We start from the raw sequence: 25,279 nt of genomic DNA on the forward strand, positions 1-25,279 counted from the left end.
TCGAATCCCACATCGGGCTCCCGGTGCATGGAGCCTGCTTCTCCCTCTGCCTGTGTCTCTGCCTCTCTCTCTCTCTCTCTCTGTGACTATCATAAATAAATAAAAATTTAAAAAAATATTTAAAAAAAAAAAAGAATCCCTGGGAACGTTGGAGATCATCTCACTGTTCAGAGATCTACTCACTGTACAGATGGTCGAGGTGAGCGCAGGGGTCACAAGGCAAGTAAAGGGATGGGGCGTGGGTGGAATCCAGGTCTTGTGTCTCCCAGCTGGGACCCGTGGGGTGGGGAGTTTCTGCAGCTGGGGAGTCTTGGTGCCAGAATCCACCGGATGTTTTTGAATTCTGGAGGACACAGACTGAAATCCCAGATCCTTCAAGAAGGAAATGGAGGGATGAGCAGAGGGGTGGAGAATGAGCCTGTGTGGGATGGCTCCATTTTCAAAGCTCTTTCTCACTCTATGTTCCCAACGTCCCTGTGAGTTGGGCAGTATTGCCTCTATTTACGAAATAAGGGAACTGAGGCCCAGAGAAGGGAAGCAACCTGCCCAACATCACACAGCTGAGGCGGCTGTAGAGCCTGGCTCTCACTCTCCATTTGCTGGGATCCAAGGAGAACCACTATGGGCAGTAGTGAGGACAGAAGAAAAAAAAAAATCTTTGGGCCCCGGGGTTCCCAAAGTCCACGTGCCCAGAGTCCCTGTAACTCAGGAGAGGCAATCACTCCAGGAGGCTGCCAGCCTTCCCCGGAGAAAGGACTCACGCCTCCGGGAAGCCTGCCCTCCATTCCTTCCCGATCTGTTTCCTGCTCCCTTTGCCAAAGTGCTGGAATTTGAACCTGGTCCAAGCTTCATGCACAAGGAGAGCCTGTCTCTTTAACCAGCCGCTGCTGCCGCCCAGATGTGCCTGCTGGTGCGTGCTGCACGTGCTGGGCGCAGTTAAAGGCGCAGGAGCTGCTTCCCTGGGGGGCACCGAGGATAGCGCCCGCCCGAGGGCAGTCCTCTGGTGCCAAGCGGTGGGGCTGCTTTTCTCCCTTGCATGGTCTTCTTTTATCCGTTTCCTTTGCGGAGCCGAGGAAGGATGCTGGACACCCTGCTGCCCGGCCCTGGGCCTCCCGTCCCCTCCACCTGCGCCAGCCAGTTCCTCCCACTGGCACTCAGCCCCTTGAATAACAATAACGGTAGAATTCCCAAGCTGTTCCTTTCAGTGAAACGAGAGAGATACAAGCGTAAGTTATATGCTACCGTTTCTATAAATGGAAATAGCAGTGGTTGCCTCTATTCTGTTCCTCTAGGGGGAGGAACAGAATAGCTGGGGTCCGGGGATCCCTGGGTGGCGCAGCGGTTTGGCGCCTGCCTTTGGCCCAGGGCGCGATCCTGGAGACCCGGGATCGAATCCCACATCAGGCTCCCGGTGCATGGAGCCTGCTTCTCCCTCTGCCTGTGTCTCTGCCTCTCTCTCTCTCTCTGTGACTATCATAAATAAATAAAAATTAAAAAAAAAAAAAAAAGAATTTGGTTCCAGCAAATAAGTTTAAAAAAAAAAAAAAAAAAGAATAGCTGGGGTCGGGAGAGAGGAAGACTTTACCCTTTAACTCTTAGCACATGTAGAATTTTGTCTCACGTACCCCTGTTTCTTGTTTCCTGGTTTAAAAAAAAATGGCAAATGGTTATTTTCAGCCCGGCAGTATCCTAAATATATCACATGCTGGTGTCACTGAAGCCTGAGAGCAATCCTACTCTGTTTTATGATCCCCACTTTATGAATGGAGAAACTGAGGCCCAGGGAAGTTAGCTGACTTGCTAGCAAGGGTGAGGCCAAGATTTGAAGCCCAGAGAACCTGATACCAGGGTCCCCCCCGGACGCTTGACGCCCGCCCGGCTCTGTTGTGGCTCCGTGGCTAACCCTGGCCTGTGATTCCCCTGCTGGGTGGGAAGGAGAGTGGCAAGGGAGTTAAGAACAAGAACGGACACAATGAGGCTTCCTTTTGACCCAGGAATCTGCTTCTAGGAATTATTTCCCCTGCAACATTCACGTCAGTGGGCCAAGGTATACGTCTATTACACCGTTATTTGTAGGAGCGAGTAGAATTATGTGGGTTTACGTTTACTGAACATTCACTGTGGGTCCTGCACCTTGCATTCCTTGCCTGGATTAACTTATCTATTCCTCGAAAACTGAGAGGCAGATTCTCTCATCATCCCCATTTCACATTAGAATCAAGCATGGTCCAGTCTTTTGTTCTCATGTCACTGTGCCACCCCAAGGGCTCCTGCCTTCCCAAGGGGGTTGGATGGAGCTTTTCTCACAGTAGGCCATGGATACGTATTCTGTGGGGTTTGTGAACTCCAGATGGGAATTAAGAATGTTTATGGGGTGCCTGGCTGGCTCTGTCATAAGAGTGTGAAACTCTTGTTCTCTGGCGTAGTGAGTTTAAGCCCCATGTTAGGTGTAGAGATTACTATAAAAATAATAAACTATAAAAAAAACTGCGTTTATGCTTTGATAATAACCTTGAAAAAAAAAAGGTCAGCATACCATAAGATCACCTGGACAAGGCACTTTCTCACAGGGCGCCGGCACTCCAACTTGGCAAACATACCCGTGTCTGCCCACGGCCTGCAGGAAGTCAGCCACCTCAAATGACCGTTTAATTTGCAACAACTGGGAAGCACTGTCTGGCTTTGGAATGTCCTGAAACCAACGTGGAAACAATCGTCCCATTGTCTGCCCCTGTGCTGGTACTGAATTTTTCCCCCAGAAACAGAGCACAATTGCTCTTTGCATCAATAGCTCACAATTTAAAGGCATTTTCAAATAATGAGACTTTCATGTCTTATGGCATTCAAGAGATTAAAACTCGGGGAGACATCAAGACAGCGACTTGGTGTGACAGAGAAATGGACAGAGTCCTGGGTGCGATTCATGTCTCCATATGCTTGTACATGCGGGCAGACCGAGTCTGGAAGACTTGTCAACAAAATATTTCATAGAAAATCTGGTTTTGGGATGCCTGGGTGGCTCAGCGGTTGAGTGTCTGCCTTTAGCTCAGGGCATGATCCCAGAGTCCCAGGATCGAGTCCCACATTGGGCTTCCTGCAAGGAGCCTTCTTCTTCCTCTGCCCGTGTCTCTGCCTTTCTCTCTCTGTGTGTCTCTCATGAATGAATAAATAAAATCTTACTTATGAGACACAGAGAGAGAGAGAAAAGCAGAGACACAGGCAGAGAGAGAAGCAGGTTCCATGCAGGAAGCTCGACGTGGGACTCGATCCTGAGACTCCGGGATCAGGCCCTGGGCTGAAAGCAGCGGCGCTAAACCGCTGAGCCACCCGGGCTGCCCTAAATAAAATCTTAACACTTTCATCTTTTTAAAAATTTACTTATGATAGTCACACACAGAGAGAGAGGTAGAGACGCAGGGAGAGACAGAGGCAGACTCCATGCACCGGGACCCTGACGTGGGATCCGATCCTGGGTCTCCAGGATCGCGCCCTGGGCCAAAGGCAGGCGCCAAACCGCTGCACCACCCAGGGACCCCTAAATAAAATCTTAAAAAAAAAAAAAAAAAGAGGGTAGCCCCAGTGGCTCAGCGCTTTAGCGCCGCCTGCAGTCCAGGGCATGATCCTGGAGACCCTGCATCGAGTCCCACATCAGGCTCTCTGTATGATGCCTGCTTCTCCCTGTGCCTCTGCCTCTCTGTCTCTATGACTAAATAACTAAAATCTTAAAAAAAAAAAAAAAGATCTGGTTTACAGTGGTTTCTTTCTTTTTTTCCTTCCTCCCTTCCTTCCTTCCTTCCTTCCTTCCTTCCTTCCTTCCTTCCTCCTTCCTTCCTTCCTTCCTTCCTCCTTCCTTCCTTCCTTCCTTCTCTATACTAAGTCTTTCTGCAGGGAGGATAGTCATTTTAACAGAAAAAAAGTTTCCTTTTTTTTTTTTTTTTTTAACCATCAGTAGCAAACGGGGGCCCCCACACGTGTTCGGCTTGGCTGGCTCTGGGTTTTTCTTGACAAGTGCGTGGGCCGCGTCCACGCCCCCCAGCCCCCCATCCCCCATCCCTCCGTGGGACGTCGTCCCAGCAGCCGGGATGGGCGGTCCCCGCCGCGTCTCCGCCCCCCGCCCTCGGCCCCGCCCCCGGCCCCGCCCCCTCCGCGACCGAGCGTCGCAAAAGACCGGGCGGCGCTTGACGGCCGGCGTCGTTTGACGGCCGGCGGCAGCCGAAGAGGCGGAGGAGGCGGAGGAGGAGGAGGAGGAAGCCGCGCTGGCTGCTGCGGCGGCGGCGGCGGCGGCGGCGGCGGCGGGGGGGGCCGAGGAGCGAGGCGCGGGCGGCCGGGCCGGGCCGGGGGGCTGGGCGGCGGGCCCGGCGGCCGCCCCCGCGCCGCGCTCGGCGGCCCGATGTGGCTGCAGCAGCGGCTGAAGGGGCTGCCGGGGCTGCTGTCGAGCAGCTGGGCCCGCCGCCTGCTCGGCCTGCTCGGCCTGTCGCTGCTGCTCCTGTGGCTCGCGGGCTCCGGGGCGCGGCGGGCGGCGGGCGGCCTGCACCTGCCGCCCTGGCCCCGCGGCGAGCCGGGCGCCGCCGAGCCCTCCGCCTGCCTGGAGGCGGCCACCCGCGGCTGGCGCGGCCTGCGGGAGCGCGGCGAGGCGGTGCCGCTGGGCCCCGGCGTGCCCGCCCTGGTGGCCAACGGCTTCCTGGCGCTGGACGCGGCCGCCAACCGGCTGTGGGTGACGCCCGGGGAGCGGGCGCCCGCCGTGGCGCCGGACTTCGTGCCCTTCGTGCAGCTGCGCCCGCTCGGCGCGCTCCCCGAGGCCGGCGAGGCGGTGCTGCTGCTGCGGGAAGGGCTGCTGCGCCGGGTGCGGTGCCTGCAGCTCGGGCCCTCGGGCCCCGGCCCCGCGGCCGCCGCGCCCGGGCCCGCCTCGGCCTCCGGCCTGGCGCCGGGGCCCGGCCGCGACTGCGTGCTGCTGCAGGAGGACTTCCTGGCGCACCGGGGCCGACCCCACGTCTACCTGCAGCGGATCCAGCTCAACAATCCCACCGAGCGCGTGGCCGCGCTGCAGACGGTGGGGCCCACTGTCGGCCCGGCCCCCAGAGCCTTCACCAGTACGCTGGAGAAGGTGGGAGACCATCAGTTCCTCCTCTACTCGGGCCGCTCCCCGCCTTTTCCCACGGGGCTGGTGCACCTGGTGGTGGTGGCCGCCAAGAAGCTGGTGAACCGGCTCCAAGTGGCGCCCAAGACGCAGCTGGACGAGACAGTGCTGTGGGTGGTGCATGTTTCAGGCCCCATTAACCCCCAGGTGCTCAAAAGCAAAGCAGCCAAGGAGCTCAAGGTGCTCCAGGATTTGGCACGAAAGGAAATGCTGGAGCTCTTGGAGATGCCAGCGGCCGAGCTGCTTCAGGACCACCAGCGCCTCTGGGCTCAGCTCTTCAGCCCAGGTGAGGCCTGGCCAGTTATCGGTCCACAGTCCACACCGTACGCCAGGGCACACGGTCCCTCCCGGAGATGCCCCACTAAAGTCTGCAGAGGTGACACTGAACGGGAGCAGAGGGGTGCTGCACGGGGGCTTGCCCACTGACCCCGGGGGCTGACTCTCTGCTCCACCACTCAGCATCTGTGTGACCTTGGGCCACTTAACTGACCTCCACGGGCCCGTGTTCGATAACTACGGTAGCACTGAGCTCAGGGCTCTTGCGAGATTCTAATGAAAGGGCGACAGTAAAAGACAGGTCTTACTGGTTTGTTCTTGTAGATGAGGCCCGATTTGGAGGGTGGTTTTCGGGGTCAGCTTTAATTATTATTTTTAAGTTTATTTATTTATTCACGAGAGACACAGGCAGAGGGAGATGCAGGGCTCTTCCGGGGAGCCCGATGCGGGACTCGATCCCGGGACCCTGGGGTCACGCCCTCAGCCAAAGGCAGAGGCCGTACCACTGAGCCTCCCAGGTGTCCCTCGGAGTCGGTTTTTAAAGGATAAATCAACAGGTAGAGAGAGGCCTGGGCATCCCCACATCCGTTCCTCAGTTACCCCAGTCTGGCTGGTGACAGGCATGGCCTTTTTTTCTTTCTTTCCTTTTTTTTTTTTTTAAAGTGACCTCTGTGCCCAACGTGGGACTTGAAGTCACAACCCCGAGATCAAGAGTCACGTGCCCCGGGCACTGACTGAAGGGAGCCCTGGCTAGTGTGGTTGTGCCTTTTTACTGAGAGGGAATGGAACCTTTTCTTCAGCAGGTTGGAATGGACAGGTCGAGTGACAGCTTGTTTCCCCCGTTGGCCATCGAAGTAGAGGAAATTCTATTCTAGATGAGAGATTTCGGTTTCCGGGGTGCTTGTTGTCTACATCCTTATGTGTAGTTGCTCAGAGTGTGTCTAAGTCGCTCAGCGCGTGTATAGGTTGGGTCTTGCCAGGGACTGTCCTCCCCGTACGAGGGATGCAGGAGTGAATAGAGCCGAGTTCCTGTTCTCATGGTGCTTGCTTAAGTTCTGGATGGGAGGAAGACGATACTAGAAAAGTGAAAATCTGGATGAATCCGCAAGATAACTTTTTAGAATAAAAAGTCATTTAAAGTGAGAAGTATGCGTTTGAGCGTGAGGGGTGGGGGGAAGAGTGGGGTGGGGCCTCTGTTTAGCTGCAGGGGTCAGGGAGGCCTCTCCGAGGAGGAGGCACTTAGCCAAGACCTAAAGAGCAAGAAACCGGCCAAGTAATGATCCGGAGGGAGCCAGCAGGTCGGCGGCCTTAAGGCAGGAGCACGTTTGGTTGAGGCCGGTGTGGCTGGCAGGCTGCAAACGAGGGACGGGTGCTGACAGCCCGATGCTGAAGGGTCTTGCAGGCCTTGGTGAAGATGGTGCATCTGACTCTATGAGAGGTGGAAGGCAGAGCAGAGACGCTCCCGCACGTACATTTTTAGACGATCCCCCTGGCTGCTCTGTGCGGAGTGTAGACTAGAAGGGGACCAAAGTGGGGCCCGGCGACCAGATAGGGTTTTGTGGGAGTCCAGGTGAAAGCGGGGGAGGGGGGACCAGAGCTGTGGCCGCAGAGACGAAAGTGGATGGATGGCATCTGGTACTTTCGGAGGTGGCGCCGGCAGGACTGTGGGTGGACTGGCTGTGGGGCGTGAGCACTTGACGGTGACGCCTGACTGCGGGGAGGGCTTGAGCAGGTGTCTGGAGATCATCTGAGCGGGGGGTTGGTTCGGGCCTGCAAGAATTCAAACCACGTCAGGTTCAGAATGCCTGTCGCGCGTCCTGGGGGAGACAGCAAACGGGCGGTTAGCTGTTGGCGTCTAGGATTCGTGCAGATTCGGGAGATCAAGTGTTCAGATGTTACCTGAAGCTCCAAGGCCTGGAGACGAGATGCTAGCAGGGGGCCGGCCGAGAGGGCCCGGGTGCTGCCCACAGGGGCCTCAGGCTCAGAGGGTCCGGTTGGCCGTGCGAGGGCGCCAGGCAGAAGGACTTTCTCCCCGACTCAGGGAGCTCTTCATGTCGTGACCTCAGCCCCCTGGCCACGCCGTTCCCCCCTAACGTGCAACCTTTGTGGCGTTAACAGGTGTGGAAATGAAGAAGATCACGGACGCCCACACGCCGTCAGGCCTGACCGTGAACCTGACGCTGTACTACATGCTCTCCTGCTCGCCAGCCCCACTGCTCAGCCCCAGCCTGAGCCACAGGGAGCGCGACCAGATGGAGTCGACGCTGAACTACGAAGACCACTGCTTCAGTGGCCACGCCACCATGCACGCCGAGAACCTCTGGCCCGGCCGGCTGGCCTCCGTCCCGCAGATCCTGCAGCTCTCCGACCTGTGGAAGCTGACCCTGCAGAAGCGCGGCTGCAAGGGGCTGGTGAGGGTCGGCGCCCCAGGCATCCTGCAGGGCATGGTGCTCAGCTTCGGGGGACTGCAGTTCACCGAGAACCACCTCCAGTTCCAGGCCGACCCTGACGTGCTGCACAACAGCTACGCCTTGCACGGCATCCGCTACAAGAATGATCACATCAACCTGGCCGTGCTCGCGGACCCCGAGGGCAAGCCATACCTGCACGTGTCCGTGGAGTCGCGCGGCCAGCCCGTCAAGATCTATGCCTGTGAGGCGGGCTGCCTGGAGGAGCCCGTGGAGCTGACCTCGGTGCCCCAGGGCCACACCTTCCCGGTCATGGTGACGCAGCCCATCACGCCGCTGCTCTACATCTCCACCGACCTCACGCACCTGCAGGACCTGCGCCACACGCTGCACCTCAAGGCCATCTTGGCCCACGATGAGCATATGGCCCAGCAGGACCCTGGGCTGCCCTTCCTCTTCTGGTTCAGCGTGGCCTCCCTCATCACCCTCTTCCACCTCTTCCTCTTCAAGCTCATCTACAACGAGTACTGTGGGCCTGGGGCCAAGCCCCTCTTCAGGAGTAAGGTATAAAGCCCCAATGTGTTCAGAGCCCCAGGCCCGTGCGGGGGAGGGTGCCCCTCTCAGCCAGAACCCTCCGCCCGCAGCGCAGAGAGGTGTGAGTGTGTTTAGAGAGGATGTCAGAGCGTGACTCCTCGGAGGAGACCAGAGCAGGGGACGGTGGCAGGAATCAGGTGTGGGCAGCTGAGTGCTGGCCTTCCAGGGGCGTGGGCAGTGCCCTCCCTGCCCCAGTAAACCTCAGCCTTTACAAATAATTGCACAAGACCCCTAGGCTGACCTGAGCCTCTACGGAAGCTGCAAGGGGGACCCCTGTCCTCACCCGGGAGGGCCGGTTCACTGCCCCTCGCTGTGGGCCAGTGCAGGGGGTCATCTTGTGAGCACATATTGTTTCCTGATGCATGTTTGTCCCCAGGAAGCCATGACTTTGAGCATGGTCACTGTGGGACTGTCACCGGAATGTGTCCTGGGCATCAGGCTCAGCCTGGGGAGCCCGCCTGGCCCGCCCTGCCATCAGCCCTCCCTGCTTGCTCACTACCAGGATTGCCTGGGAGAGGGAACAGAAGGGGGCCTGTTACTGGCAGTCACGGGCGAGAGTCCTTCAGAGGCAGCTGGCTTGCTGCCCTTGCTGCCCTTGCTGCCCTTGCTGCCCTCTCCTCTTGTCGGGCTGCTGCGAGGAGCGGTGTGTCAGCGCTCGGTCTGTGCGCTCCGCGGCTAAGGGGCCTGGGCCCACTCGGGAGAAGCGCCTCATCACCTCCGCCGAGAGCTGCGTGCCTTCGGGCTTCTGGCCGGGGGCAGTGAGCCCAGAGCCGTGGGAGGAGGGTGGGCAGCAGGTCTGAGCTCCGAGCTGGAGGAACAAACGGAAAGTCAGATGAGCAAGAAATCTTCCCAGGCTGTAAGAGCAGGTGCTAAATTTGCATCGCGTGGGTCCAACGGCCCCTGTGAAGTAGGCAGGCTGCTTCTCCCCGCGGCTCGGGGGGGCTCCTCTGTTCTTCCTCTAGCATCTGCCCATCTGCCCTGGTTCCCTGCCGAGTTCCGAGGACAAGCCCAGCCCCTCATTTTGGGGTGCTACCCGTGTCCCTCAGTTTCCCCCTGCCGAGCTGGGCCACCGCAGGGCAGGGCTCAGTGACCCTGCGGCAGGTGTGGAGGTGTCCAGGCTGCTGACCCCGCGGCGCTGTAGCACATCCCAGGCCAGGAGCCGGGTCAGAGCCTGGGCAGGGTGCCCCCAGGTCAGCTCCGTCACCTGCTTCCCTTGACAGTGCTGTGGCTTCCACGAGGTCGTGAAGAATAACAGCTTGTTTTGTTATTTGAACAGGAGGATCCCAGTGTCTGAGCGCACCAACGGTCCCGCTTTCAGCCCCGTCTGCACAAGACACCCAGCACTGAAAGTCCTGCTGCACGAACAAGGGATCCTTTGAAAGCACCCACCCTTTTGTGCCTTGTCGGGGACACCAGTGACGCAGAGCGCGTGTGGATGTTTAGGAGTCGGCATCGGGGAGCGGGAGGGGAGGGCCAGTGGACTTTTTGTAAAGCTTTCGACTCAATAAAATGAACCTAGATGGAAAATACTTGAAATTGAACTCACTCCTTCTGCTTCCCTTCCCTTCTTTCTTCTGTCCCAGGAAATAGACCCACTTTTGAAGAGATTTGTCTAGGAAAAATTGTGTTCTATTCCTAATTTAATGTGTTCTTTCTCGACTGAGTTTTTAATTTATTGTTGTTGAGGTTTTGCCGGATGGCTTTCGCATCCACTTTAGACTGAACCGTGGAGGTGACTTGGGGCCTTCGCCGCCCTGCCTGGGTGGAGAGCGCGGGTCTCGGGTCATCCCCGGGTTCCCACATTGTCTCTTTCTTATCATGAGCCTGTGGAGATCTGTGCTTTTGTACTTCTGGGCTTCCGGGGGCGGTATTTAACTTTCTAGTGATTGATGATTGTTGGGTTTTGAAATACCAAAGCTTTTTTGTTCTGTTTTTAAATAAATCTCTTTCAAACTTCCATGACCGGTTTGTGTGTGGTTGAAACCCGGAGACAGCGGATCTTCCTCCGTCACCAGGCTTCTGGGCAGTGCCTGGAGCAGAAGAGCCAGCCACCTGGCTCTGCCGTGGTGAGGGACCGCTTCCCCACGCCTGACCCTCCTCCACCGAAGACAGAGGCTACTGCCTCTCTGCTCCCTGGGGGCGGGCGGGGGGGTTCACGGGCTCGCCGGGCCCTGCGGGCAGGTTGAGGAGCTTCAGCCTCTGCCCCCACCTGCCCCGGGTGCCCCCCATTTGCCTGCCCTGGGTGTCAGCGGGAAAACACTGCCAGTTGCTTGCTGAAATCAAGATCTGCTGACCCTGTGCTCATGGGAGGAGGATGGAGCCCGGAGGACTGTGGGAGGCCGCAGTCACCGTGTCGTGGGTGCTGCAGCCCGACTCCCCGGGCAGCCTGGGCTGCTTGCCACCCGCTGATGGTGGCCCACGGCAGCCCGGCAGCCCCGGCTCCACATGCCTTCCCCTCTGCTCCAAGAGTGCAGAGCTCAGAGGTGCCTTCCTGGTCCAGCCCTGAGTCGTTGGTGGCTCTACCTGTTTGGGAAGCAGGAACCCCGTGGGGTGCAGCAGGGTGTGGTTTAGGGTGTGGTGTGTGCTGCAGCTGTTACATTAGACTGGAAGCTGCTTGACAAGAGCCACACCCGATAGTCCCACCCCCCTGTTTAGCTCGGAACCAGTGAACGGTAAAAGTACACCCGCGTCACCACTGCTGAGAAATGCCGACTGAACCCCTAGAAGCTCCATCAACACCTGTGACTTACAGGACCAAGTGCTCCCCACGTGCTGGGGCCCGCACATGTACGGTGACATCCCAGTGGTTTGGGACAGAGGCAGCCAACTGGGGCGGTGAGGCAGCTCCACCCCGCCCCCCCCAGCATCCCCTCCTGGCAGGGGAGGGGTTGAAGCGTCCTTTGCTCCTCTTGGTGATGGCATCAGCAGCGCACCCCGAGAGTGAGCCCCAAGAACGACAGGGGTCTGCCGGGAGCCTGGGCAGCGTCTCCAGCTGGGCCACCGGCACGGGGAGGGAACGCAGCTCAGCGAGGCCGCCCCGGGAGGGATGCACAGAGGCTTCCCGAGTTGCCTTCCTAGGGCTGGGACCCGGTGTGGGACGCTTGGCGTCGTGCTGCCCGCACTTCCAGCAGCTGGGACGCGGTGGGGCGCGATGTGCACCGGCCCTGCGGGTTTGCGGGCCCTCGGGAGCTTCCCAGGTGTCCCCCCACCCCCGAACCCGGGCCCCATTCGCAGAGGGCGGGGCGGGGGTGAGAACGAGGTGGGCCGCTCCGGGTTGGGGGGGGGCAGAAGGATTTAGAGGGGGTGGCTCGGCCGTCAGCTCGTCAGCTCGGGTCATGATGCCTGCAGCGGGCTCCCCGCTCAGGGGCGAGTGGGCTTCTCCCTCTGCCCTGCGCCTCCTCTTGTGATCTCTCTCTCTCTCTCAAATAAATTAATGAAATCTTATAAAAGGTACTTTTTTAGGGGCACCTCCCTGCGCGCTGGTCTCGGGCAGGGAGAGGCCTTACCTGGGTTCAACGCTCCGTCCCCATCCCCATCGCCGCCGCGTCCTTGGAGCAGCCTCTGGGAGCAGGAAAGGCGCTCGGGTCCCACATCCAGGGGCAGGGTGGCGCTGAGGAGGCGGGTGGCCACGGTCAGGGGCGGTCACGTCCCCTCCAGGCCGCCTCACCCAGCGCCCCCAGCACCTCCGCCTCCAGCAGGGCTGCAGGCGGCCTCTGCGGGGCCGTCCACAGCGCCCTCTCCGCCCTCTCGGCTTCTCTCACCCCCGGGAGCCGCTCGCGTGCGCGGCCTCCAGACCCACGGATGCTAACGCTTGGGGAGCCCTTCTCGCGGGAGACGGAGCCGTGGACACGCGCTTCCCTCTGTTCCCAAGGCTCCGGGGCGCGATCCGGGCAGGCCCGGGCCCTGTCGCGGTGGGGGGCTCCGCACTCACCCTGCCCCGGGTTTCCTCTGTTCCTTTTGCTCTGCCTCAGTCACCCTCGCCTGGGCCCCTGCGGCCTCTTCCCGAATAGGCCGCCTGCACCAAGCCCCTGCCTCAGACTAGGACGCGAACCGGGAGGCCCACAGCTGCCCTGGAGGATTTTTCCAAAAGGGAGGTGGACTCTCCCAAGGGCATTGTTCATGGGTGGAATGTGTCCCCCCAAAATTCACATATGGTGGTGCTTAGAGGGGGCCCTGTGGGAGGTGACGAGGCCGTGAGGCTGGGGTCCTCCCAAATGGGATTAGTGCCCTAATTAGAGGGACCCCAGTGAGCACCCTTGTCCTCTCCCGCGTGGGAGATGAGGCCACAACGGGCGTCTGTAACCCAGAGGGCAGGTGCTTCTCGGGCTTCCAGCCCCCAGAAGTGTGGGAAACCCCTTCCTGTGCCTCCTAAGCCCCCAGGCCCCGGCACCCTGTTGCAGGAGCCCGAATGGACTCAGATATCCAGGCATATTCTTGCAGTGGGGCAGTGGAGGCGCAAACACACCCAGACACAGGGATTCACGGGATCGTAGATGAAGGAGAAACCCTGTGGCTTTTCTTGCTCAGGAATCTGTAATCACACTTCAAGGGACCATGGGCCCCAGAATGGCCAACTGTATGGATTTTTTTTTTTCTCTTTCATGAGAGGTTCCAGAGCTTTCTTCAGATCCTCAAAGGATGTTTGAGATGAAAATGAACAAAATAACTTGCACTCCGGGGTTTTGTTTTTACCCTCCCCCCACCCACCCCGGGGAAGTGACAGTGACCTGAGTTTTTTTTTTTTTTTAAAGATTGTTTTTATTTATTCATGAGAGACGCACAGAGAGAGAGAGAGGCAGAGACCCAGGCAGAGGGAGAAGCAGGCTCCCTGTGGGGACCCCGATGTGGAACTTGATCCCAGGACCCCAGGGCCACGCCCTGGGCTGAAGGCAGGTGCTCAACCACTGAGCCCCCTGGACATCCCTCTTCTGAGCCTCTGAAGCCTGGTTTGGGGTCTGCAATTGGGTGGCTCACACTTGTGGGGCAGATGCGTTCCCTGCAGAAAGGAGGCTCACGGAGGGCGGGCTCATCACCACCACCTGACACTGGCTGAGCAAACAGCTTCCCCCTAAGCCAGCCACCTGGCTTGTGGTCTGACGCTCTTGGTTCCTCTGGACTTTGCCCGATGGAAGCTTCAGATAAATCACTCGATTCGGTAAATATTCATTGTGAACCTTCTAGCAGGCTCTGCGTCTGGCCCGTGGGTGGCAAAGGGGGAAAGATTACATTTGATGAACATGTAGGGTGTGTTTGGCACTTAAGTTTTGCAAAGGCGGTGGCTGGACAGCCAGAAACTAAATGTTCAAGGAATGTTTGTTGAATTACATTTGTATGCATTATATCTTTTAATCCTGGTGTTTGGGGTTGCAAGTGACAAGAAACCATAATTATGACCTCCTCAGAGCTGAGCTTGGGCTCAATCTCCAACCCCTGAACAGAGACTAGCAGAAGAGAGGTGGATTCCGAAGGATATTTGGGGGACTCTTATCAGGAAGGAGGAGGAGGGGTGCCTCAGTCACTTAAGAGGCTGCCTTCAGCTCAGGTCATGATCCTGGGGTCCTGGGATCGAGCCCTAGGACATGATCACGGGGTCCTGGGGTCCATCTACCTGCCCAGGGGGAGCTTGCCTCTCCCTGATGCCCTCCCTCCCCACTCATATTCTCTCTCTCAAACAAATAAATAAAATCTTTAAAAAAAAAAAAAAAAAGGAGGAGGAATAGATGTTTGGCAGCAAAGCACAAGTGTCCAGGGTACCCTGTAGGGTAAGTTTCATTCCCATTTTGCAGATGAGGCAAGTGAGGCTCAGACCATAAGGCACTAAGCCCTAGAAAGGGGAGAACAGCACCGATACAGTCCTCGACCTCGGGGAATGCACACTCTGGAGTGGAGACAGCTACGGAGTGACACAGCTGTGCTGCGGTCAGAGAGCGGGGGCGAGGGGCTGCCCCACTGAACCCCTCTGGACGGTCAGGGACGGCTCCCTGGAGGAAGCTGCAAGCTGCAAGAGGGACCTAAGGGATAACGGGCGTCCACCAGGCGAAGGCGCTGGAGAGGACTGTCCAGGCAGGGGGCCGAGCGTGAGTGTACAGAGGTGCGGATGCGTGGGGCTGCAAGGGGACAGGAACACTTCCGTTTGTCCAGAGTGTAGAGTCCTCAAAAGGAACAAAGTGGGCGGGGGCACTCGGGGGGCTCAGCGGTTCAGCACCTGCCTTGGGCTCAGGGCGTGACCCCAGGGTCCTGGGATCGAGTCCCACGTTGGGCTCCCCGCAGGGAGCCTGCTTCTCCCTCTGCCTGTGTCTCTGCCTCTCTCTCTCTCTCATGAATAAATAAATAAAATCACAGACACAAAGGAATAAAGTGGGTGAAAAGGTTAGAGAATTGGGGTTTATGGATCCATATCTTCAACTTCTCAAGGCAAGAGGTGGGTAGGCTTGGCTCTAACTCACGGCAATGACCACATCACAGGTGACAATTCCACCCATGGACATAGCATGTCCTCTCCCCTCATCACTGTTATAATTTTAAGCCAATCTTTACAGCCTCCCCCCAAACCAAGGCAGGACAGCTTATCACCCTACTTTACAAAAGTAGAAACTGAGACCTGGTGCAACAGCGTGACTTGCCAAAGGTCAGGGAGAGAGGTCCCTAAGGCCTTGCAGGATCGACGCTCTCCCGTTGACAGGTCTGCTCCCAGGTAAACCATAGCTCCTGGATGGATGCCCAAGCGCCACCGGCATCGGGACCACTCTGTGGGTGTCGTGAGAGATGACAAAACAGGGTGGGATGCTCAGGAGAAAGGGCGTGGATTCTCTCAAAATAAAACTTGATGAAAAGGTAACTACCTAAACAGCATTTCTGGGGAAGGGAGCAGGATATAAAAGAGTCAGCAGTGGGCCGGGAGTTAGGGGACCTGGTTCCATTTCCAGCTTGGTCACTATCATCGTGCAACCTCCAACAAGTGACCTGGGTGTTTATGCGCCAGGTTCCTACCTGTAAAACGGGTCTAATAGCACCTTCCAACTTCATAAGATGGTCGGGAAGTCCCACTAAGTAAATAACCGGGTGTGAGTGTGCTTGATAAACTCCAGACTTTCTACCCACACACGGGATGGTTTGTATTGGACACTTGGAGGCCAAGGCACGCAGGCCAGAACTGCTGAACCCGGGTCCACAGACAGGACGCAGAGGGGCTGCAGACGTGGATCAGAAACCTCTCTTTATTTTCACTAAAGCTCTAACTGGAATGTAGCATCTCCTCCCCATGATTAACTGTGGCATTTATGTCATCGTCACGAATAGAAATCCCAGCGTTCATGACCCTTTACGGGTGTGCACAGATCGTGAAATGCTGCTCGTGTGCATCACGACTCTGAAAGTATGGCAGCCATTAGACGAGCCATTTGAGCCTAATATTTAATCGATTCATGAAGAAGCACACGTCACCATCGCAAATTTGTAAAAATTTATTTTTAAAAATATATTAGGGGGCAGCCCTGGTGGCTCAGCGGTTTAGCGCCGCCTTCAGCCAGGGTCCTGGGATCAAGCCTCGCATTGGGCTCCCTGCTCAATGGGGAGTCTGCTTCTCCCTCTGTCCCCGCTCGTGCTCTCTCATACTCACTCTCTCTCTTAAATAATAAAAAAATATTAATATATATATATATATATAGTTAGGGGTGCCCTGCTGGCTGGCTCAGTTGGTGGAGCATGTGACTCTTCTTTTGAGATTTTATTTATGTATTCATGAGAGACACACAGAGAGAGGCAGAGACACAGGCAGAGGGAGAAGCAGGCTCCCTGCAGGGACACCAGTGGGGACTCCATCCCAGGTCTCCAGGCCCAGGCCCTGGGCTTAAGGCGGTGCTAAACCACTGAGCCACCCAGTTGTCCCAATAAATAAATCTTTAAAAAGATGGGCGGGGGGGAGGACATCAGCAGAAGGGTTATCCCACAGCCACAAGCAAGGGAGAGCTGGCCCGGGAGGTGGGGAGCCACGAGGAGGGCACCTCGGCCGGTCTCGCTGGTGCAAACTCTGCTAGTTTTCTTCCCAGGTGTCCACTCCCTTCCCCCTGCGGCCTCGCCCCATGAGCAGGGGCCCTGGGCTGCTCCGGGGAAAGACTACATTTGCCCGCCTACCCCCCACCCCCCACCTAGGCCGCCGGCAAAGCTGGGTTCTGGCCAGTGGGATCGGTTAAAACCAAACCAAAAAAACAAACAAAAAACAAAAACAAAAATTAACTTCTTGAGTTTGATCAAGTCCATCCTAACCATCACTGTCTTTTTTTTTTTTTCACTAAGTCTTTCTCATTCCGATTTTTCACAAACGATCCAACTCTGGTTTTATTTTTATTTTATTTTATTTTATTTTATTTTATTTTATTTTATTTTATTTTATTTTATTTTTAGATTTTATTTATTCATTCATGAGAGACACAGAGAGAGAGAGAGAGGCAGAGACACAGGCAGAGGGAGAAGCAGGCTCCATGCAGCCTGACGTGGGACTCGATCTGGGGCCCCCAGGACCACACCCTGGGCCAAAGGGAGCGCTAAACCGCTGAGCCACCCAGGCGTCCCAACTCTGGTTTTATTAAATCTATTTATTCAAAAAAAAATAAATTTATTTATTTATTTATCCATTCATTCATTCATTTTTTTTTTCCGACTCTGGTTTTAGTTACCTTACCAGGAAAACCAAACCAACAGCAATACTTATCAACATGTCGTAGCAAACGCAGCCAATTAGGCTTCAGTTGTCTGAAGTTGCTTTTTAAAAGCTTACAGTTAAACGCAACGCTTAGAGCCAGGATCAGAATGGAAAGATGCGTGCGAGTTAGATACGCCCTGGTCACTTTATTTAAAAAAAAAGAAAAAGGGATCCCTGGGTGGCGCAGCGGTTTGGCGCCTGCCTTTGGCCCAGGGCGCGATCCTGGAGACCCGGGATCGAATCCCACATCAGGCTCCCGGTGCATGGAGCCTGCTTCTCCCTCTGCCTATGTCTCTGCCTCTCTCTCTTTCTCTCTCTGTGACTATCATAAATAAATAAAAATTAAAAAAATAAAATAAATTAAAAAAAAAAGAAAAAAAAAGTTTATCCAAAATCTGGGCAAAACCAGGGTGACTGGACGCTCTCTGTTGAACAAACACGTGCGCAGGGCCCGCGCGGTGCCAGGGAGCAGGGGCAGGTCACATTAAAGACCGAGGAGCCCAGGGTCTCGAACCCAGGACCCAGGTTTCCACGCCGCGAACACTCCGAGAGCGAGGCCCTAGCTCCCTATCTCAGCTGCGACCTGCTCCGGAGGCCGGGGCGGGGGGGGGGCGGGGGTCAGCTCCGGGGGCTCCTTGAGGACCCCCCCTTCCACGCTGCCCGGTGCCGGGTCCCGCCCGGGTCTCTATCGGAGCAAAGCTCCCTCCGCAGGTGCGCCCCAGGGCCCGTGGTGCAGGTGCGCGGAGAGGAGGCCGCGGTTAGAGACGGGGCCAGCTGGGCGAGCTGACGTCACGGGGGAAGCCGAGAGTTAGAGCACGAGCAGCTGTAAATCCTCAACGTAACGCGCCGGGTGACGCTCGAGTCTATCTTTAAACGTCATTAGTAGCCTCGCTGAACGCAAGGCCTCAAAAAATTGGTTAAAAACTCAGAATTGTTCCTCTCCACGGAAATCTTTAGTAAAAGGCGAAAGATTTATGCGATCTGAAGAGAAACCAGAGTATGCCCTCCGCGCCCTGCACACGTTCCTCGGGTAGCGGTTACCCCGAACACAGTGATGGTGACTCTTTGCTCGAGAGACCTGGTGATTTCTGTCCTTCTCTCGGACAATTCTGAGGGAGCAGCCTCAATTTTTGGGGGGAGGAGGAAGGGAATAATTTAATGGAAAAAGGAAAATCGAGTCGTTCCCAAGTCAGAAATTGTCCGGTGAGCAATGCATTTTGGGTATGCAAATGAGCCTCTGTCGTCACGCCCCGGTTCATGGAAATGCCTCGCAGCGTCCATTCGTTTTCCTGCTGGGACGAGGACTACCGCCAGGGGGCAGAGCGGAGGCCAGCCCGAAAAAGTCTATTTTATTTACTTTACTTACTTACTTACTTACTTACTTACTTACTTACTTACTTACTTACTTATTCATTCATTCATTCATTCATTTATGCATTTATGCATTCATTTATTTATTTATTTTAAGTCTGACTTTTTAAAATAAATTTTGACTCCAAGTAAAAATTTCTTGTGTACTTCAATAAAGCAATTAAAATAAATAAATAAATAAAAATAAGGCAATTAAAATAAAACTTGAAAATAAATACATTCGTTCCTTCACCAACAATTTGCTGAGCACTGTGTTAAGACCCTGTGCTGGGCTCCAGGGTAGAGACCTTTCTCCAACCCGTCATCCTCCCGGAGCGCAGGTGATGCGGGAGCCAGCTGTGCACGCGGAGCACTGATAACAGACCGACCGTTCTGTGCCCCGTGGCAGAGCACTACAGGGTCCGCAGAAGCAGGGCGGTGAGGGTGTTCTGGACAGTGCAGAGAGGATGAGGGACCAGGTGGCCCTCAGGGGACTTTACCTTGAGGGCAATGGCGACGCACTCAAGAGTTTTAAAAGAGACCAAAGAGATCAGATGAGTGATTTGAGAGAGTGGTTTCCTCCATCTGGTCCCCAGACCAGCAGGTCAGTGTCACCTGGGTACCTGCCAAATTCTTGCCTCCCTGGCCACACCTACTGGATCTGAACCCTGCGGGTAGGGCCCTGCAAGAGGGGATTGCCTGAGTCCCCAGGTGACTTGCCTGCTGGCTAGGCTGACAACCACAGTGGGACAGCTGTTCTGGCTAATGTGGCCGCTGTAGAGACACGGAGTTTTGGGGAGGTGAATTGGGTTGCTGAGCATCAGGGGTGCCTGGCTGGCTCAGTGAAGCCTGCAACTCTTGATCTCAGGGTCATAAGTTCAAGCCCCACGTTGGGTTTAGAGATTACTTAAGAAATAAATAAAATCTTAAAAAAGAAGGAAGCGAGCAAGCAAGCTGACCGTTAAAGCCAGAGAGAAATACACAGTGAGCGTCCCAGGGTGAGGCCTGGGAACAGGGGAGGTGAGGAGAGTCGAGGGGTCTAGGTGGGTCCTTGGGGGCTGGTGGCTCTCAGGAGGGGTGGGTGGGGCAGGAGCATGTGAAGGGGGTTAGGAAGACCCCTCGCAGGTGGGGGGGGCAGCAGGAGAACTGGGGTGGGAGCTGCACAGAAGTCCAGTGCACAAGGACAGCGGCCAGTTGCAGGAAGTGTGCACCGGAGTCAGGTAAGGGGCGGGGGCAAAGGCCAGTGGGTGTCCGGGCAGGGAGGTTGGTGGCCTTGGGCAGATACGATTCCAAAGAGGGAGGGTGCTGGAAGCTCCCAGCTTCAGGGAGCTGGTGAGAGAGGGAGAGAGGGGCGGGGTGGAGTGTGGGGGCTCCACAGGGACATCTGGGGGGCGTGTGAGGTCAGAGGGGGTCCTTCTTGGATATCCTGGGAGTGCCTTTTAAACCCTCTCCCTGGGATCCCTGGGTGGCGCAGCGGTTTGGCGCCTGCCTTTGGCCCAGGGCGCGATCCTGGAGACCCGGGATCGAATCCCACGTCGGGCTCCCAGTGCATGGAGCCTGCTTCTCCCTCTGCCTGTGTCTCTGCCTCTCTCTCTCTCTCTCTGTGTGACTATCATAAATAAATAAAAATTAAAAAAAAAATAAACCCTCTCCCTCCTTGCTCCCCTTCCTGTCTCTGACTCTGACCTTTCCCCAGGGATTGGGGAGCAGGGGAGCAGAAGCCCTCGTGGTCGTCCCAGCCAGCGGGATGGGTATCCCGCCCTTCGGCCCTGCCCCATCCAAGGTGGGCCCTCCACTTGGGTTTTGGGCCTCACCCCACAAAGACGCTGCCCCTCCCGCTCGGGCCCCCTCAGCCGCACCTGTCTCCCCTCCCTGCTGTGGGTGCGGCAGGGACGGGAACCCACGGGCTTCCTTATTTCCCAGCGTGAAAGAGGGAGGGGAAGCAAGAGACAGAAAAAATCCCTCAGACCCCGTCACCCTCTCCTCTTGTGAAATATAATAATCGACCCCAACAAAGGGGAAACAATAACCCTCTATTTTGTATTTCTCCTTCAGAAAAAAAAAGTGTCAGAAATCACTTTATTAAAACCAATGTACACCACCGCGCACCCCTAGGATGGCAGTAGTAATGATGGAGGAGATGACAGGTGTCGGCGAGGAGCGCAGAAATCGGAAGCCTGCTAAGCGCAGGGGCACCTGGCGGGCCACAGTGGGTGAGCGCGCGACTCTTGATCTCAGGGCTGTGAGTTCGAGCCTCAAGTTGGGCATAGAGATTACTTCAAAATAAAATCTTTTTTTTTTTTTTAAGGTTTTTTTACTTGAGAGAGAGAGAGTGAGAGACAGAGAGACAGAGAGAGAGAGAGGAGTGCAGACAGGGAGAGGGGCAGACAGAGAGGGAGAAGCTATGGGGCTCAACCCAGGATCCTCGGATCATGACCTGACCTGAAGTCAGATGCTTAACCTACTGAGCCAGCCAACTGCCCCTAAAAATACAATCTTAAAAAAAAAGTGAAACACAGAATGATCTTATGACACAGCAGTTGCTGTCCTAAGTGCACACCCAAAAGATCTGGAGACAGGGACTTGGGCTCTTGGACTCCCATGCTCAAGGCAACAACGTTCACAGTTGCCGCAGGGCCACCAACAGATGATGGGATAAACGACAGGGGTGCACGCATCCAATATCATTCAGCTTTAAAAAGAAGGAAATCGGGATCCCTGGGTGGCGCAGCGGTTTGGCGCCTGCCTTTGGCCCAGGGCGGGATCCTGGAGACCCGGGATCAGATCCCACGTCGGGCTCCCGGTGCATGGAGCCTGCTTCTCCCTCTGCCTGTGTCTCTGCCTCTCTCTCTCTCTCTCTCTCTCTCATAAATAAATAAAAATTAAAAAAATGTTAAAAAAATAAAAAGAAGGAAATTCTGATCATGCTGTTGTAACAGGGTGAGCCTCGAAAAGATGTTAAATGAAAGAAGCCAGACAAAAAGGATATACCGTACGATCCCATTTCCACCAACTGTTGCGAACAGGTGCATTTCTAGAGGCAGAAAATGGATCGGAGGGTGCCGGGGGCTGGCGTAAGGGGGAGATAAGGAATTGCTGGGTGGCACAGCTTCTGTTTGGGGCTGATGAAAGATTTTGGAAACGGTGACGATGTTTGTATGATATTGTGTGTGTATTAACCATTGAATCGTTGCTCTTAAAAATGGTTACAAAGGCAAATTATGTCACATATATTTAATCACAATAATAATAATAAAAAAACTTTCCTGAAGCTACAAGAGAGCAAGTCAACCTATTTATTCTAAACAACTATCTTCCACAGCTTTATGTTTAGAAAAGAAGCTTAATAATGTTTACTGTCAATGCATTTACATCAATTAGGACAATGTTGAATTAATTTTCACACTAAGACTTTTTCTAAATGGCTTAAGTAACTAGACAATGCTTCACCAATCTTGAGACTCATTCAAGCATCAGTCTTTTTTTTTAACAATTTTTTAAATTTTTTTTTTTCAATTTTATGATAGTCACACACAGAGAGAGAGAGGCAGAGACACAGGCAGAGGGAGAAGCAGGCTCCATGCAGGGAGCCCGACGTGGGATTCGATCCCGGGTCTCCAGGATCACGCCCTGGGCTGAAGGCAGGGGCCAAACCGCTGCGCCACCCAGGGATCCCAAGCATCAGAGTCTTAAACATGCATTTTTCATTAGTTGAAACTAAGGTCTATAGTGAAACAATTATTTTTTTTGTCTCCACTTCTTCACTGCTTTTATTCATTAAAAAAGAAGAGCCAGGGTGGCACACCTGGGTGGCCCAGTGGTGGAGTGTCTGTCTTTGGCTCAGGTCGTGATCCCAGGGTCCTGGGATCAAGTCCCGCACTGGGCTCCCTGCAGGGAGCCTGCTTCTCCTTCTGCCTGCCTCTCTCTCTCTCTGTGTCTCTCATGAATAAATAAATAAATAAAATCTTTTTAAAAAATAAATTTAAAAAATTTAAAGAAAGAACCATCAGGAGGCACCCAGGTGGCTCAGTTGGTTAAGCATCCAACTCCTGATGCATGAATTCAAGTCCTGTGCTGGGCATGGAGCCTACTTAAAAATAAAATAAAATGGGAAGCCCTGGTGGCTCAGCGGTTTGGTTCCGCCTTCGGCCCAGGGCCTGATCCTGGAGACCCGGGATCGAGTCCCACGTCGCGCTCCCTGCATGGAGCCTGCTTCTCCCTCTGCCTGTGTCTCTGCCTCTCTCTCTCTGTCTCTCTCATGAATAAATAAATAAAATATTTAAGATAAAATAAAAGAACCATAATGAAATATTCCTAATTCCACAGAAAAGTATAACGAACAAACATGCTCCTGACACCCAGATTTAAGAGGTGTCAACATTTCTACAAATGTGCTTTAGATCTGTTTTTATTTTTTTAAAAAGACTTTATTTATTTATTCATGAGAGAGAGAGAGAGAGAGGCAGAGACACAGGCAGAGGGGAAGCAGGCTCCATGCAGGGAGCCCGATGCGGGACTCAATCCCAGGCCCCCAGGATCATGCCCTGGGCTGAAGGTGGCACTAAACCGCTGAGCCACCTGGGCTGCCCTAGATCTGTTTTTAAAAACAAACAATACCTGGGCCCCCTGGGTGGCTCAGTCATTTGGGCATCTGAATCTTCATTTCGCTCAGAGCGTGATCTCAGGGTCATGAGACCGGGCCTGTATCAGGCTCAACTTGGGGTCTGCTTGAGATTCTCTCCCTGTCCTTCTGCCCCTCCCTCTGCTCATGCTTTCTGTAAATAAGTAAATAAATAAACAAAATCTTTAAAAAGAAACAAAATAAGGCTGAAGGCTGCATTAGTACCTCCCCCATCTCATTTGATCCCATGCACACAGATGTGTTATTTAAAGTCATGTTTATATTTTAATCCTTCTGCAACTTGCCTTTTTCATGCAACATTATGTTTTCAAGATTGATTTGCGTTGCTATCTGCGGATCTAGTGCCAGTTTGTGTATTTTATCTGCTGTACCTTTTGAGTACGCCCCAGTGCCCAGGTGAAACAGAACGAACAGGTCAAGGCAGGCATTTGGGCTCCAGGTTGCATCTTCCAATCTCTGTGCCCTGACTTCAGGTTTCCTATGAACAGTCGGAGGGTGTGGGAGGCTGAGTAATGGTGCCTACGATTGCCAGGTTCTAAATCCTGAAAATTGTGTCACCTGATAACCCTAAAAATAAAGCTGCCAGTTATTTTACCCGCAAAAAATGTGTTTATTAGGGAACAGCAGACAATCGCAACCTGGGCCAGGCAAGGTATGGTGACGCCATAAGCGAGTCTGGAGAGCAAAGAGAGGGACTTCTCTTTTATAGGGAAAACGGGGAAGTTGGAAAGGACGTGCTAAAGAGGAACTCTCTTGGAGCAAAGTGGGAGTTGGAAGACTCATGGCTTCTCATTAGCTGAGCGTGGCAGTCTCTCATTGCCTGGGCTGTTGCCAGGGGAAGAGGAAACCTTTCTTGCCCCTGTTGGGGCGGTAAAGCGGTGGCTGCGGTGGTTTGGACTTGCCAGGTTTCCTCCTTCCTGTGGCGTCTGAGAAGCAGTAGGGCGTGAGAGCTCCCACCGCGGACTCCCACCGTCACTCTTCTCTTTTCTTTTTTTAAGATTTTATTTATTTATTCACAAGACACACAGAGGGAGCCAGAGACACAGGCAGAGGGAGAAGCAGGCTCCATGCAGGGAGCCCGACACGGGACTTGATCCCAGGACCCCGGGGTCACGCCCTGAGCTGGAGGCAGACGCTCAACCACTGAGCCACCCAGGCGTCCCAAGATATAATTATTCTTAAAAACTTTAATAGAGATGTATCCACAACCATTCTGGCTTAGGGCTTTGGGGCTGTGTTTTGATTATCATATCAATTTATTTATTGCCTATTGACCTACTTAAGATGATTACTTTTTCTTATGCCATTCTTGACCTTTTTATATTTTTCTGGAAATACAACCATTTTGTCTACATTTTCAAATTTGTTGCTGTGATATTATTCATTTGATTTTAAAAAATTAATCAAGTTTATTTCTTAGAGCAGTTTTCGTCATATAATCCCTGTCCCCACCTGCACATCCCCCACCAGCAACATCTGCATCAGAGTGTACAGTTGTTATGATCTAGGAACCTACTGCTGCTAGGAACCACGGGGGATGCTGACACCCTTCCTGGTTCTCGGGACAGGCTGCTCTGGTGGTTTCTTTTTTTTTTAATATTTTATTTATTTATTCATAGAGATGCAGAGAGAGAGAGAGAGAGAGAGAGAGAGGCAGAAATACAGGCAGAGGGAGAAGCAGGCTCCATGCAGAGAGCCTGACGTGGGACTCGATCCCGGGTCTCCAGGATCACACCCTGGGCTGTAGGCGGCGCTAAACCGCTGCACCACCGGGGCTGCCCGTGCTCTGGTGGTTTCTGAGCAACTCCAGGCTTGCTGGCGGACAGATGTCAACCTGTCCGTCCTCTGGTCCCTGTCTAGGGGCAGCCTTATCTTCTTGCTCCTGCTGGTCTTTTCATTGCCAGCACCAGTGGGCGTATGGCTGTGTGGGACCGGGCTGCACAGCCGGTGTGGTACTCTCTGCTGACAGCCCGAAGGTCAGCCTGCGGCTGGTGGCCAGCCTCCCGTACCCCGTCATTCTGGTTTCATTTGGGAAGATGACTCCCTGGAGCTAGGCCTGCAGCCAGGGCCTCTGGGTGCCGATATATTACTGGGGGTAGTGGTGGCTGGGGGGTCACCGGGGGTGTTGGAGCTCTGTGGGCTGACAGCCGTGCAGGAGACAGCACATGGTA

General features: G+C 54.6%; 1 protein-coding gene and 1 non-coding gene across 2 annotated transcripts; one reads left to right on the forward strand and one right to left on the reverse strand.

Annotated features, from left to right (window-relative positions):
* The first annotated feature begins 4,375 nt into the window (after positions 1-4,375).
* KIAA2013 (KIAA2013 ortholog) lies at positions 4,376-10,372 on the forward strand. Its single transcript, XM_077899614.1, has 3 exons — positions 4,376-5,423; positions 7,532-8,385; positions 9,692-10,372. The coding sequence occupies exons 1-3, from the start codon at positions 4,391-4,393 to the stop codon at positions 9,707-9,709; spliced, it is 1,905 nt and encodes a 634-aa protein (XP_077755740.1). The 5' UTR covers positions 4,376-4,390; the 3' UTR covers positions 9,710-10,372.
* Positions 10,373-18,000: 7,628 nt separating this feature from the next.
* On the reverse strand, positions 18,001-18,117 carry LOC144315052 (U5 spliceosomal RNA). Its single transcript, XR_013380854.1, has one exon. It is a non-coding gene; the product is annotated as a U5 spliceosomal RNA (small nuclear RNA).
* Positions 18,118-25,279: the final 7,162 nt, after the last annotated feature.

Source organism: Canis aureus, chromosome 5 (assembly GCF_053574225.1).
Source record: "Canis aureus isolate CA01 chromosome 5, VMU_Caureus_v.1.0, whole genome shotgun sequence".
In the NCBI taxonomy this organism is placed as follows: Eukaryota; Metazoa; Chordata; class Mammalia; order Carnivora; family Canidae; genus Canis; species Canis aureus.